The following is a 16,259-nucleotide window of genomic DNA, read 5'->3' as shown; positions in this document are numbered from 1 at the left end:
AGTAGAATCAAACGACCTGTGCCTGACATATGTCAGAAACGTTTTATCGTGCACTCACCAGGCGTACCTCGTGCACAGTCTATACATTGTGGGTCATTGTGGTCACATGAATGCATGATTGAGTAAAGTGCACGTAGTCTTGCTTCTATTCAGGTGTCTGTGTTGCTGTCCTTGCCGCATTGTTGGTATCTCAGGGAAGTCAACTGAACTGACCTACATAGTTTTCATCACCGTCAAAGTGGGAGGTAAATATAGAATCAGTGCTATGCATTATGAGAATCATATGCACTGCTTATCATAGTCTGCTGTAAATTATAACTCTCCCAACCTCCAGGTTCTAGGTTGAAATGACGTCAGACGAACGACTGTCACAGTTATTCTCAATATTGCAATAACCTACGTACATTTGTCCCGGGGACTTTTGTTTTACAAATTGCTCGCACTTGTTATTTCTCTAATTGGAAAAACGTATTCTTAAAGCATAATACTAAAATACTGAATATTTCCTGCCCAGCAATTATCTCTATACTAATGTGTGTGGTGAAGTGTGCAAAGGTCATAACTGTATAAACTCTAGGAGTACTGTAAGTAAGCTTGTCATGGTGCAAGTAAGTTAGTCATTTGAAAGTACACTTAGGTTTGTCATAGTGCAAGTAGGTTTGTGATATAGTGCACGTAAGATTGTCATAATGACAACTATTTTGTAATAGTGTAAATAAACGTGTCATTGTATAATTAGAATGTCATGGTTCATGACATTTGACCCTATATGTGGACAGAATAGTTTCCAATTAAGTTGAGGTATACAATTTCTCCTGCCAATTTTGAAGCCGTAGATAGTTACACCTAGCTTGTGTCTGGAATGTAGACTTTTGACCTGTACCTTTTTAATCTGCTCGGTGTTTGTATTTGTAATTTGACAGAGTGCGCTACACCAGTCCTGTACTATTACCCAACCCAAGTACCCTTACGCATGGGCTAGCAGTAGACAATATTTTATAGGAACATGTGTGTTTTCTGTGTTTCTCGTGTGTTAACACTTATCAAGAGATGCGATGGTTCTTTTAAGGCTAGTTGTCGCACATATTTGAACGGAAAATTAAATCATACAGCCTGGCCCTTTTCAAAGTTATCATATATAAACAATGACTAAAATCTTTTTACATTTCGGTGTTTTTTAATGAGTGCAGTTTCACAATGTTGAATGTAAGTCAGCTCAAACGTACACTGGGGTTGTGTAAACCACTTGTAGAGAAATGGAAGCCATCCATCATTTCACCAATCGCACCAAAACCCGTCATCTATGCACAAGTATTCAGCAGGTATCTATGTATTTCAGCACAAAAACATGGTAAGTGACTATGACATGTAATGAATGTCAAAACTAAACACATCGTTTTATTGTTTTTCGTTTTATTAACCAACATATTTGCTTTCTTTATTGTGCGCGATATTCAATTTTCTTTTTTATTTTACACATTTGTCCGTGCACATCAATTTGTTTGCATTATGTACATTCGCCAATAATATCCCAAACTATGTTTTAGTTCTTTTAAAAGTGTGATTAAGATAGATGATAATATACTAACGACAAAAGCAAGGCAGAAGAATAAAACTCTGATTATTAAGTGTGCTTAAACATAAACATTTAGTTCAACAAATTGAAGGACTATTTACGATTGCCGTTAAGGGCAGTTGATGTGTCGGTGGTTATATTTACTTGACTATTTAGTCAAGTATAATCGAAATACTTTTTGATGATCAATATAATCCATGACAACCTTTAAGCTGTATCATTCACATATCAATTGTAAGTGGAGAACCTATATGCCACTTGATAGCTATTAGCAACACTTTAAAGGGGAAGGGATCCCAAGCTCCAATCGCAATGTAGGTATACATTTATGTATACGACTCGGTGAAAGAAATGTATTTAAAATCTGGTATTGACAATAAAAATAAGCATTTATGAAATATGTTATTGAGAGAGATGCACACATGAATAAATCGAAATATGTAAACAACTTTGTTGTGAGTAAACGACCAATTGATATTTTCGTCACAATCTGTAATAATAGGCTATTAAAAAATATGTACTCTTCCTTTCTTCCTACCACATAGGTATTGTTAAAAGCAAGTTTCCTGATTTGCAAATACCATCTGATGTATCCCTACCTCAGTACCTGTTATCGAAGTTTGAAAAATATGGAGATAAAATCGCTATGGTAAGTCCAGAGACTACATTGCAAAAAATGTTTAATACGTTTACACGAATGAAAAAGTCTTCAAAGTTGGGGTAAATGAAGACATTAGTGGTGAATAAATAATATACCAAGGCCTAGGTATTCTTGTCAGAATATGTGTATCAGTGAATCTATGTATCGATTGCGTGACATCTTTTGAGATTCATGCATTCGTTTGGGTAAGGTTATGGTAATATTATGGAACCCTAACAGACATATAGTGTATTGTGTGGTAAGATATATTGCATTGGTATGAGCCGTAGATTTGGTGGAAACCTCAACACGTCGTCCACAGGAACACCATATATAATTGTCAACTTGTATTCATTCCCTTTAGGTTGATTCAGATTCGAATCACAGCTACACCTACAGACAGTTATACGATTTCGTTCGTAGATGTGGCAGTGGATTGGTCAAATCTGGTTTTAAACAAGGAGATGTCTGTGCATTTTACCAACCCAACTCACCTGAATTTTTCATAACGTTATATTCCGTGGCTTCAATTGGTGGCGTCCTTGGTCCTGTAAATCCAACTTTTACAGTTGGTAAGTATATACAAGATCATCAAAGCCCTCATTTTATGTAGTAATTGCGTCACGCATTTGAGAATGTGAAATGTGTAGTGTAAATTATTTTCCCTTCGTGAAAGATATTAACATAAATATGTCCAGGGATGGGTAAATGCGTACTAATGTGTAATACAGAATGCTTGCGTTGAATTCGAATCGCGTGATTATGAAGCCACACGTACGCGTACTGAACACACGCTGATGATGACATTTATTGTGAAATATTACTTCTGATATGAGTCCTTAAACATCCTGATAGTCAGTGACACGTAACGTTATCGGAAGATGCCTATCTGATTGAACAACATGTACAGAAGGCGAATCCAAACGTAAAGAAACATAAATAATCAAGCAAACTGTTGACAAAATTAATGTTATTTTTGTGTACCGTAATTTACCTATCAGATGAGTTCTCTTACCAACTCGGTGACACCGATGCTCAGTGGATAATAACAGTGCCCTCGGGTGTTGACAAGGCTAAAGAAGCAGCAAAACGAGTGGGGAACATAAAGGTGTGTGTGTATTATGTGCTATTATAACTGTTTTCAAAAAAGTCATTATAATTTAGTCTAATCTAAAGTTTATCCGACGTATGTTGTGTATTAATGAACAATTAGTTGGTTCTTTCACATGCCAAGAGACATTATTTCAATGTTTAACCTGTTGTTACAGTAGTGGCTTGTCTAAATCGTGATGCTCTCAAGACTTGTCAATAATTTGGGTGAAAATTGTCGGCACAAAAATTATTTTATCTCTGTGTTCGCGTTTTATGTAATGTAATGTAATTAAAAATAATTTATTATGATGTAACATAGTTTTGATACTGAAGTACTAACCACGGCATAAATGTGGACAGACAGATAAACAGGCATGCAGGCAGGCAGGCAGACACACAGACAGCGGCTGCATGGCCCCGACCTGAATTTACCGTGAATTTACCGTGAATTTACGTGGGGTAGGAAGCCATTGAGGCTTTTAAAGACCCCTTACTGTTCTGAGGTGGTTATCAATACACGCTTTAAAATGATTAACTAATGAATTATCAATAAACCTTTCTGGTAAACTGTTCTAAATGTCTACGACACGTTGACTGAAAAAATATTTACGTATATCCAATCTGGATCTGTCCCTAAACAATTTCAAACTGTGTCCTCTTGTTGTCGAAGTAGATACGTTCAAAAACACAACTGGATCAACGAGAGTATGCCCATGGAAAAGTTTATACACTTCCAGCAAATCTGCTCTGATCCGTCTGGTTTCTAAAGTTGTCAGTTTCAATACGCGAAAGCTATCCTCGTAATTCAAGCCACCAATCTGCGGAATCATCCTGATGAACCGACGCTGCACTTTTTCCAATAACACAATATCCTTATTCGCATGTGGGGACCACACTCGGGAAGCATAGTCAAGGTGTGGGCGAACTAGCAATTTATAGAGTGGCAATAGAATATCCTTCATTTACAGGTGAATGTTCTTTTTACCATACCAAGTACTCGATTTGCCTTATTTACCTTCCCTGTGATATGTAGTTTCGGTTTCAGTGAGTTGTGAATCAAAACCCCTAGATCTGTTTGAGACTCAACAGATGACAATCTACTACCATTCATGGTGTACGGATAGTTGGGATTATTGTAACCCACATGCATGACCTTAATACACTTGCTCACGTTGAATAGCATTTGCCAGTCACTTGACCAATCAACTAAGGTTTCCAAGTCTTTCTGTAACACTTCAGCATCGTCTTCAGATACAAGTTTGCGAATTAACTTTGTATCATCTGCTAATAATATTTTCCTCAATGTCATTTATATAGATGAGGAACAGTACGGGACCTAACACAGACCCCTGTGGAACTCCACTTAAAACTCTGCTCCATTTCGACGCAGTTCCATTCAGAAAAACTCGCTGCTCCCTGTTCCTTAGCCAAGTCTCAATCCACCTTGACACCTTATCACTTATTCCATGAGCCTTGAATTTAATTATGAGTCTCTGATGTGGCACTTTATCGAAAGCTTTGGAGAAATATAAATAAATAATGTCTACTGGGTGCCCCTTATCAACAGAATCCGTTACATACTCTAGGAAGGTTAGTAGGTTGCTGACACATGAACGACCACTTATGAAGGCATGTTGAGAGTCTCTGATGAGTTTGAATTTATCCAAATGGTCGACGATAGAGTCACGTATAACGTTTTCAAATATTTTACATATTTGGGATGTCAAACTCACTGGACGATAGTTTCCACACAGGGCCTTGTCCCCTTTTTTGAACAATGGAGTGACATTTGCACGTCTCCAATCAATAGGTACATCTCCTTCGTCAATCGACTTTCTAAATATATCACACAGTGGGTCTACAATAACATCTCGAATTTCACGTAGATATCTGGGTAAGATACTGTCCACCCCAGCTGCTTTGTCCGGTTTCAGCAGTCTAAGCATATTAAGTACACTTGACTTTAAAATTTCAATATCAGCCAACTCATTTAACTCTCCGGCGAAAAACATCTCTTTTGGCTGCGGTAAATAGTCTGACCTTTCGCTAGTGAAGACCGATGAGAAAAAATTGTTCAACATATTTGCCTGAACATTATCGTCATAGACTGGATTACCACTATCATCATTCAGCGGACCAACTTTGCTTTGTCTTTTACATTTTGACCTCACGTACGAATAAAAAGACTTCGAGTCCTGTCGAATATTCTTAGCCAAATGCTTCTCAAAGTCACGTTTAGAACGATTTACCTCTCTTGTTGCAGTATTCAAAGCTATTTTGTATATATCGTAATTTATCTGTCACCTGTTATTTTTATACTTTCTCCACATTTCACACTTTTTACGCCTTGCTTTGAAGGCTCGTCTGTCCATCCACTCATAGGTTTTCTTCTCTTATATCCGCTCCGACATATTGGTACAAACATGCTGATTGAACTTTCAATTCGACATTTAAATATCTGCCATGACTCCTCAGCTGATCGGCCTTCGAAGTCTTGTTTCCATTTGAAGTCATTTAGATAAAAATTTATAGCAGGAAAGTTTGCTCTATTGTAATCACGACTAGCATATTTACTTGCACAAACTGGTACCAAAACAGGGAACATCGAAAATAATAATATTGTGATCACTAGTTCCGAAATGTTCAATAACTTCCAACTTTCCAACCATGTCCGGTTCAGTAGTGAGAACTAAGTCAAGCAATGAGTCCTTTCTGGTAGGTGTAGTTACATGTTGAGTCAAAAAGTTATCTTGAATAAGATCGAGTAATTTGGAACCATCTGCATCAGCTTCAAGTGTATTCCAATTTATGGATCGTCTATTGAAATCTCCCATCAACTGCATCATGACTGGATACTCCTCTGTGAATTACTTCGTACAATACACGACTATCATCACAAGTGTTACTTGTACTGTCATAACATACGCCAATCACCAATTTGTCTTTATTGTACATATCAATCTCGCACCACACTGATTCGCTTGTACCATCCGGGTCACAGTTAGTAGATAATTCCCTTGCATTTAATTTACAGTTAATATAAAGTAATACACCTCCACCGCGTCTATCCTTTTGTTCCTTGCGAAAGGGTTGACTGTAGCTGGGTAAAAGTAAAACATTATCAGAGATTCCTTCGTGAGAGCAGGATTCCGTAATTCCTATGACGTCAGGCCTGTGTTCATATGCATACGCTTCTAACAAAGGCATTTTCCCAACAATACTTTGTGCATTCGCATAAAAGAAATTAAGTTTAGAAGGTAGCTCAGGTTTGGAAGGACCGCTAGTTTCCATTGGTGCATACAAAGAATGTGTACGAAAACAAACACCAGGTGTACCCAAACGCAGTTCACTTCCATTATTGTTTTCGGTTCCATCTAGTCCCCCGCTTCTGAAGCAGGTGGATGTTCACAGGCAGCCACACTGGGCAACCCCCGATCGATAAACTCAGAGCCCAGATGAAGATCTCTTTCCACAATTTGACCTTTCTTAATTATTAAATCTTCTCCCTCATTACGTGTACGTCTCAGCTCATCTCTTAGTTTCTTATCAATTAATTGTTGCCTCCTGGTTAAATCTCGTGCAATAAATATATTCTTTGTGCTCTCATGACGTGCAAGAGATTTAGCTGAGACGAGTACTTTATTTCTCTGACTCATTGATTCTATGGTGACACGCAATGGTCTCACCGAATTTCCCTTAGTAGTACCGACTCTTTTAACATCCGACACTTGCACTTCTCTGATACCCAAGTCATCTTCTTGCTCGCTCTCAGGAGCATTCTTAATTATAGCATTTAGTTTCCTCTTCTCCCTCTCTAAAGTTTCTTGCACCTCCCCACTTACAAAAGACGATATATCTTGTAGTGCAAGTGATGGAATACCAACATTAGTCGTCGACACTTTTTCATAAAAGTCTCGTTCAACTCTTTCTACTCTGCTTTCAATACGTTCCAACTGTGCTGGAAGATCTGCTATCGGGACATCTTCATCTAATTTTCTTTCTATTTTCTCCACTTTTTTCTCAACACGGTCGAACTGTTCTTGCATGAAATCTTGTTTAAGACTAATTCCACTCACAAAATTAAGCACTTTCACTGCTCCTGGATTACAACCAGTACAGTACCAGTGTAGTTGGAGATCCTCACCTTTATTACTGCTGGCTCTGGCTTGCTTACTTAGAAACTGATAAGTCTGCTTCTTGACTTTCGCACATACAGGGTGGTACCAGGTCTCACACAGTTCACATTGAATACCATCATCATCTTCAAGTAACCTCTTATCACATACACCACATGGTCCAAAGTCATCCTCTTTGCTTTCCTGTAGTTTACCAGGTCGTTTTCCTTTGTTTGCCATTACTATACTTGTCAAGGTACATACAGACAAGATGGCGACTAAGACTTCTCATGTGAAACTTAAAAGCGTTCACTGTAGGCACCTTGTTCGACACATATTAAATTTGGTCAACATTTCGTAGAGTTCAGACTTTCACAATATCAATTACACTAAATGGAATTGAGGGCTTACGTCGTAAAGGCTTCAAATTCATGTCCAATATCCTCACGATTTCTCTTCCACCTCGTGTGCGTAGAAATTACGTAACCCAAACCTACTCATATATTTGGCATTTCATTTTTGTTTTGATGATGGGGAATATATCTTCATGCGCGCTTCACAAGTCAGAAAAATGTCTTGTGGACTACTATACACACTTCAAATTACTTTTAAAAGAGGATGTCTTTATTTTTGTATATCACACATTTGACCATATACATTTGAGTCAATTGCAAATAATGTACTGTAATATAAAATAAAATATGATAAAACATAACATGATATATCATAATATAATATAATGTATCATAATATAATATAATATAATATAATATAATATAATATAATATATTATATTATATTATATTATATTATATTATATTATATTATATTATATTATATTATAATGTAATGCACTGTTTTGCGAAATGAGTTCAGGAGAAGTCCTTTACAAAATGCACATTTGCAAAATATATTTTAGCTTTGCCACAAGAAAATACATTTCATAGAAAGATAACAACTAATGTTTTTTTCAATTCTGGTATTTAAAGACCACATTCAAGAATTGTACGACTTCGAATTATGTCTATGGTGTGATATTTTATGCCTCTACAATAATTCTAGAGTTTCATTTGGCGGGCGTACAATGTGTACAATGTAAACTCAACTAGAAACGTTTTACCAGCATTATATATGGCTCGTTTTAACCCTGTCCAATTATTGTAAAAAACAACAATCGACCAACCTACCCTATGTGATAAGTTAGGTTGCCCGTTGAACTGCTTTTTGTCCCGGATTATGATAGAGTCATATATCATTTTTATCTTGATAAACATAGGGTATATATGTGGTTGGTGATGAGCATGTTGATGGATGTATACCATTCAGTACATTTATGAAAGATGACGGTTCTGCATTTCCTACTAATATTAAAATCAATCCTAAGGAAGACGTGGTCTTCTTACCATACTCTAGTGGTACTACTGGACTTCCTAAAGGAGTTATGCTTACTCATCATAATCTAATATCAAACATGGAGCAAACAACGTGAGTACTCAATATACAACACTAGTAGGGAGAGAGAGGGTTGCAATACCTTATTGCAGTACAGTAGCAATTTGTGCTAGCAATGACCCAGGTCAGTCCATCATTAAATTGATGTATTTGCGTATTTATGCATCCGTCCAGTCGTGTTCAGTAATGTCTTTGATGACAAGTAAAACTTATTATAAGAACAAACCCTCACAAATATCACATTGTAGAGACATATTCAAGTCATTTTATTTTTTGTGTGATATTATATAGAAGTACTAATAGTAGCGAGAAAAGAAATGAACATTTGGGAAGAGAATGGTCTGCCATTTCATTGAAAAGGCTGAAAGAACGATGTAAATATGAGCCAAACTTAAAACTGCACCCTCAACGGTCATGATTTCAGCCTGTTACTTCACAACATATCAATGATAGCCTTCTTTCATTAACATGTAAATAAATGTATATTTGCAGTGAATAGTTGTGCTTCTTTTTTTGAAAATATTTACCATGGTAACACACAAAATTAATGCAAGCTTTTGCTTCAGATTTAAACTTGCATATATATTACCTACGGTTAATATTGACCACTAATTAACAGATTCAGTATCATTTTATAAATAATTGGCCAGCTGTCAGGGATACATTCGTGGTTATTTGATGAAACAAGGTGTCAATTGTAGAACCCCTAACTAACTAACTAACTAACTAACTAACTAACTTACTAACTAACTAACTAACTAACTAACTAACTAACTAACTGACTTACTAACTAACTAACTAACTAACTAACTAACTAACTAACTAACCCACCCCTTCAAATAAGTACCATGTATGGGATTAAAACATTTAGATTAAGTGAGTTTTGAGATAGTTGTCCTAGTCTTTGATGAACACAATACCAATAATGTACGTTTCCAACATTTACTCCTTCTCCAACAGGAAGCCTGAAAGTATAAGTATAAACAGTGACAACAACGTAAACTTAGTTTTACTGCCTTTTGCTCATATCGGAGGATTTTCGTATGTCATGACACGTTCACTTCTTGAGGGATATCAAATTATAATTCCACCCTTGTTACTACCAGGATTAGAAGTTGTTCTAAGACATTTGGAAGAACACAAGGTATTGTATGTTTGATTTGTCATTTTGACACAAAATAACAAATATCGATAACCTGTTAAAGTTTTATCTTTAACTATGCACAGAGAACACAGACACAGACACAGACATAGAATATACGTATATATACATGAACTCAGTATATGTAAAATGTCTATGCTGGAGTAAACAATGTTTAATACATGTGGATGTAGAGCGGTGTAAATAACACAGAATCAAGTAAGATACACAGGAGCCGTTCCACCCTGTTTCAAGCTGTTGCGATCATCAGACGATATATATATATATATATATATATATATATATATATATATATATATATATATATATATATATATTTGTGTGTGTGTCTGTGTCTGTGTGGGTGTGTGGGTGTGTGGGTGTGTGTGTGTGTGTGTGTGTGTGTGTGTGGGTGTACTATTCACGAAGTTGACACTCATGAAAGAAAAGACGCAAACGATGTAAACATTATCAATGATTCTTTTTTGAGGCTCTAACGTCATGGATCAAATTATTCCCAGTGTTACTCAGTGTTGCTATGCTACTCCATTGCCACAGATATTTTAAGATGATTGAGAATAGCTTGAAACAAATAATTTTTTAACACATGACTCATAAGCACTAATTTGTTTCTTTTTATTGTTGCCTAGGTTACCACTATGGGGACTCCTTCTTTATATATACAGCATCTTACTAATGACCCAAACGTTGACAAGTATGATTTGTCTTCATTGAAACATATTGGTGTTGGAGGAGCTCCTGTTAGTTCCGAGACAATTGAGAGTGCAAAGAGAAGACTTTCTTCACATAACAAAGAACTGATCATACAACAAGGTTGGTGTATTGTGACAAATATGACCTTAAAGTACTTAAATTGCTGCAGCAAAGTTACATAAGGGGGTGAGGGGGTGGACGAACGCGAAAGACTGGCTTTTGTTTCGTACAGAGCTAGACAGAGACACAGACAAAGAGAGAGACAGAGAAGAGAAGGCTGAAAAGCAGACTGGAAGATGGACATACATGCATATATACAGACGGGTTGATGGACAGAAAGTCTTTAGAAAGACAAAGAGACAGGCGACCCCCCCAACAAACACAAGGTTATATTATATGTTTTATCTTCTTACAAGGTTATGGACTTACTGAAACTACAGGTCTAGTCACGGTATGTTCACTTCTCGATGATTGTCCACCTGGGTCATGTGGATTATTATTACCCAATACAGAAGCAAAGGTATCTAGCCTCCACTTTTGCATTACAGGTTTATGTCAGTGCAAAGCAAACAGAAAAGGAATAAGTATGTATGTATGTATGTATGTATGTATGTATGTATGTATGTATGTATGTATGTATGTATGTATGTATGTATGTATGCATGTATGTATGTATGTATGTATGTATGTATGTATGTATGTATGTCTTTTTACACTTTTAAGTATATCATTCTTTTCGACTTTATTTCATATTTACTTATTTCCATGCATTTACTAGGTCGTTGACCTTGGGACAGGAGAAATATTGGGTGCTGGTGAAGATGGTGAGCTATGCGTTCGAGGACCTCAGATCATGAAAGGTTATCTGAAAAATGAGAAAGCAACAAATGAGACATTAGTTGATGGCTGGTTACACACAGGTGAGACAATGGGCATATATATTTATTAAAATTCTTGAGATTCATGATGTATTGGCTCATAGCAAAGGTACCTATAAAGGCTCAAGATTACCTTGATTTCTCTCTGATTTTGCAAATAATTATAGGTGATTAAATCTTGAAATGAGACTCTAGAACCCACAGTTTATGAAAATGTCTCTATTTCCTGACACAAATAAGCTATTTTAAGCTCGTTGATTTAAAACCCTGTCAGGAAGCTTAAACTTTTGTTCTATGTTCGATGTTCTTCTGGAGTTTAGGCCTAATAAAAACAATTGTGTGGTTCCGATTAGGCTCACTTTTAGGATAGTTGTTGTAGGTAGATTTTTTTTTTGACTTTATTGTATTTTATTTCGTGTGTGACTGTCTAGTTCAGGTTTTCCATTGATTTCTGAAAGTGTGTGAGTGTTATTTACTTCTTCCTATTAGATGTACTGCCATTAAAGATTAGGAGAACAGTTTTTCTTGTCGCATTCCACATCCATTATTTGTTGTGAGACTTCACAATTTTCGCGATTTTATAATTTTTTTCTCGAATGCGTAAATAAAGGTTTTGTGTCGGCAGTAAAAAACTGGGTGGGGTCGATTAACCGGAACCAAACGGTTATTTATTTCAGATCTTAGACAATCGAATGACAATGTATGTGAGCAGTAAACCACCCCTTGGCATGGTATATTGAGTTCACAATTTAAAACCGACGGGTATACCATCCCAAGTGGGTAGTTTATCGTTGTTATATTATACCAGTATATTGGATATACCGGTAGTTGAAAACAAGATAAGAACTAACAAATATAAGGTTTCATTTGTCATCCCCCCTCCAATATGTATTTATGGGAGTTACATCTTTAGACTTTTTGGTTTTGGGAATTTCCCAATTGGATTGATGACTGATACTCTAGGTCAGGATCCCATACGAGTTTCTTATTTGAATAATGATAAGTTGGTCAATATAAGCTCTTACAATTGCTTCAGTTCATTACATTACACGTGAACGTACATACCTGTTTCCGCTTCTGCAACTGCTGAGTCTAGAGCCGTGCATGCCATGACCTTAATAGTAGGCGATGGTTTGTACAAATATGCGATAGCTCGACAGCTTTCGAAATTTCCTTCACAATTTCCCATAAACTATTCTGCTTTTGAAAATCTTCCATTCTATCCATTCTACACTTTAAGATAGAAAGATCGCAATTTCTTGCTACATTTTGTCTAAATCTAGTAATGTCACTTCTAAAATACTTCTTAAACATGATTATGAATTTATGTTGCAGGAGATATTGGTCATTATGATGAAACAGGACATTTCTTTGTAGTCGACCGACTTAAGGAAGTAATCAAGTACATGAGTGTGCAGGTTGGCATTTCTGAAATATTACATATCCAAAGTCTTGTTTATTTGTCAATCAATAATAATAAAATAAAATAAAATAAAATAAAATAAAATAACATAAAATAAAATAAAATAAATTAAATTAAATATAATTAAAGTGGCCATATGGATGAGGATCGGGTATTTATTTTGGATTTTTAATTTATAAAACAATTTTATAATGGCTTTCTATTTGTACAAATCAATGTCAAACAAAACATATGCCAAGTCCTTGTTTGTAACTCAATAAACGGCAAAAGATTAATAAATGTGTGAATTGTTTGTTATTCTACGTATAATTACAATCTTATTACATAATTTTGAGCTTTTTGCAAAGTAGGCAGACTTGGCATATGTTGTTTCATATTGATTTTCCAAGTAGGAAGCCATGGTCAAATTGTTTTATAAATTCAAAATACAAAATAAATCTCTAATCCTCATCTATATGGCCACTTTACTCTCAATGGTAACAGTGTACCTTATCATCCGTTTATCTGTCATGCTCAATGACGTCACGAGTGACTCTTGAAACTTCTAGATATGAACTGTTCATGGAAAAGTCTATGGTAGTGACTACTTAAAGCCATTAAGTATTAACATCTTAAAAACACATAAAAAATAATTCTAATCATATTTGTCGGGTATTTATGATGTTGTAATCGCCTCCGTTATTGAAGATGTAAAGCTATTAATAGCTTCAACCTTTTGTGAGAGGAAATATGAATATGATCAAGGAGTAATAGGTTGCCATGATCATAAAATGTACCCATATTTGAATGCAAAATGGCCACGAATTAAGTTGTATAGGGAATGAAAGAGTGCCGATTGTATGTATGTATGTATGTATGTATGTATGTATGTATGTATGTATGTGTGTATCTTTTCCGTGTCTGTCTGTCTGTCTGTCTGTCTGTCTGTCTGTCTGTCTGTCTGTCTGTGTCTGTTTGCCCCCCCCTTTCTCTCTCTCTCTCTCTCTCTCTCTCTCTCTCTCTCTCTCTCTCTCTCTCTCTCTCTCTCTCTCTCTCTCTCTCTCTCTCTCTCTCTCTCTCTCTCTCTCTCTCTCTCTCTCTCTCTCTCTCTCTCTCTCTCTCTCTCTCGTTTGCATGTGACCTTTCTTCCCAAATGACATTCCATTTATGTTGGCAGGTTGCCCCAGCACAATTAGAAGCTGTATTACTAACCAATCCAGATATTCGAGATGCTGCTGTGATTGGTGTGCCTGATGAAGATGCAGGAGAAGTTCCCAAGGCATTTGTTGTCCCTAAATCTGACAAACTGACACCAGACGATGTCATCAAGTTTGTTGAAGGTCAGAGAACCTTTCGGTTCAACTTGCAAGCCATGTTAAAGTAGGTTGGCTCAAAGGCATCAGACTACCAGGTAGTGAGTCCAAGTACAAAAAAATCAACTACTTGATCACGTTATGCTTTTTTTATTCCGCGGATTTGTGAGATTATCTAACAGAAATAAGAGGAAATTTGAACAAAAGATGCAACTAATGACTTTGTAGTCTGTCGGATGCTTTATTCAAAGGTACTCAATTAAGTATCCAATTAAACATGAAGCAGATGGCATTTTAAAACCACCGACAGTTCTTATTTACCTATATTTCTTTTCTTCTTTCAGAAAGAGTTGCTCCATACAAAAAACTCAGGGGTGGTGTTGAGTTCACAGACGAAATTCCTAAATCCGCTACTGGAAAAATTTTGAGGAAGTTCTTTAAAGCTAAAGAAATGGAAAGAATAAACCAAAGATGAAGATCAAATAAACGATTGACTGGAATATATCCATAGCCATGACTATATATTCTTTCATCTTCCTTTTAAAATATTTTGAAAAAATGTTTCAAACGGAATACTTTGTTAATGAATAATAACAGGCATACATTTATTAGAATATAAATAAATAAAGAGATCTTCACATCACATCCATAATATAGGACGTAAGGTGTTGTAATTAAGTATTGAACGACTATCTAGCACCATATGGACATACATTTATTAACAATCTTACCTGGGGTATTAGTCCCAGATGTTGTCTTTAAAAATTAACTAAATATATATAACGTTTTGCACTATAACGTTAATATATTATGTGAAATATAAGTTTACTTCGATCATCCTTGGAAAAACAAAAGCAAAAACCAAACAAAGAAACATGCATTCGGACACTGAATGTATATTTCATCCCCCTAAGTGGACGGACTCTATTGTGTTTTGAAGGATATGACATACAACTGAATTATAATTACATTGATTTTCATCGTTCAAACATGTTTGTTACAAACCACATTCGACCAGGAACGGTAAATAAAAACTAGGGGAAGTAAACCTGTGTAATAAGTGTACATAATTGACTGTGATGACATGGGTTAAACTAGATTTGTACTATAAACAGTGTGCTTTAAATTCGAATGATCAAGCTCAGGATTTTAGTATACATCTGGCTGCGCCTACCGATGAAGTCAAGAGGGAGGCTTTGTATGTAGAAACTCCTTTATGTGATATGATCTAAGGGAGTTAGGGATGATCCTGATCCACTTTGACATTTTGGTGGCGAAATTAGTTTATCCTATTCAACAAAAGTCCCTTTTTTAAATGTTATACCCAGGAACCCAATCACCTGTATGATATGTCAGCGAAAATGATAATATCAAGTGAAAAAACAGTATAGAACTTAAGTGTTTGCAAGATATTCTTCCTCTGAAAACACACGGTTATATTATGCATATCGGTGGAATCTGACAAATCGAAAGCGGCATTGGACTCCCCGGAGACTAAAGGTTCGTCGTTGCGTTGTCTGCGCCTGTATTCACTCACGTTTTCAGCTTAGGTTTAATAGGATCGCCAACAACTGGCAGTCTACCTCTCTCTATTCCTGGGGCGTATATTTCCTATAAAGTTACAATGACCGAGAATATGGATGGGTTGTTAAACTTTTTAGTTCCCTTTGTTTGTATCGACAATCATTTTCGAATAAACTCTACCTGACTAATCGATCTGTTTTATATTGACATTCAATTTTACTCATTTTCGTTACCTGTTTGCCCTTTGTATCCATAGGTCAGTAGAATCAAACGACCTGTGCCTGACATATGTCAGAAACGTTTTATCGGGCGTACCTAGTGTACATTGTATAAATCGTGGGTCATTGTGGTCACATGAATGCATGATTGATAGTTCACGTAACGTTGCTTCTATTCAGGTGTCTGTGTTGCT

General features: G+C 36.0%; 1 protein-coding gene across 1 annotated transcript; it reads left to right on the top strand.

Moving 5' to 3' along the window:
* Nucleotides 1-1,197: 1,197 nt before the first annotated feature.
* LOC144445364 (uncharacterized) lies at nucleotides 1,198-14,798 on the top strand. The gene is made up of 12 exons (XM_078134903.1): nucleotides 1,198-1,351; nucleotides 2,122-2,225; nucleotides 2,581-2,788; nucleotides 3,218-3,324; nucleotides 8,700-8,908; nucleotides 9,836-10,019; nucleotides 10,667-10,850; nucleotides 11,147-11,250; nucleotides 11,509-11,650; nucleotides 12,944-13,026; nucleotides 14,188-14,350; nucleotides 14,668-14,798. Exons 1-12 carry the CDS (start codon nucleotides 1,198-1,200, stop codon nucleotides 14,796-14,798), a joined length of 1,773 nt encoding a protein of 590 aa, XP_077991029.1.
* The last annotated feature ends 1,461 nt before the right edge of the window (nucleotides 14,799-16,259 follow it).

Source organism: Glandiceps talaboti, chromosome 14 (assembly GCF_964340395.1).
Source record: "Glandiceps talaboti chromosome 14, keGlaTala1.1, whole genome shotgun sequence".
Taxonomy (NCBI): Eukaryota; Metazoa; Hemichordata; class Enteropneusta; family Spengelidae; genus Glandiceps; species Glandiceps talaboti.
This window is presented reverse-complemented; position numbering and strand designations above follow the sequence as displayed.

Excerpts from the sequence above, each read along its gene's own strand:
- LOC144445364 (XM_078134903.1), top strand. The coding sequence starts at position 1,198 with ATGTTGAATGTAAGTCAGCTCAAACGTACACTGGGGTTGTGTAAACCA. Across the intron at positions 1,352-2,121 it reads TATTTCAGCACAAAAACATG|GTATTGTTAAAAGCAAGTTT; the intron begins GTAAGTGACTAT and ends CCTACCACATAG. Across the intron at positions 11,651-12,943 it reads TGATGGCTGGTTACACACAG|GAGATATTGGTCATTATGAT; the intron begins GTGAGACAATGG and ends TTTATGTTGCAG.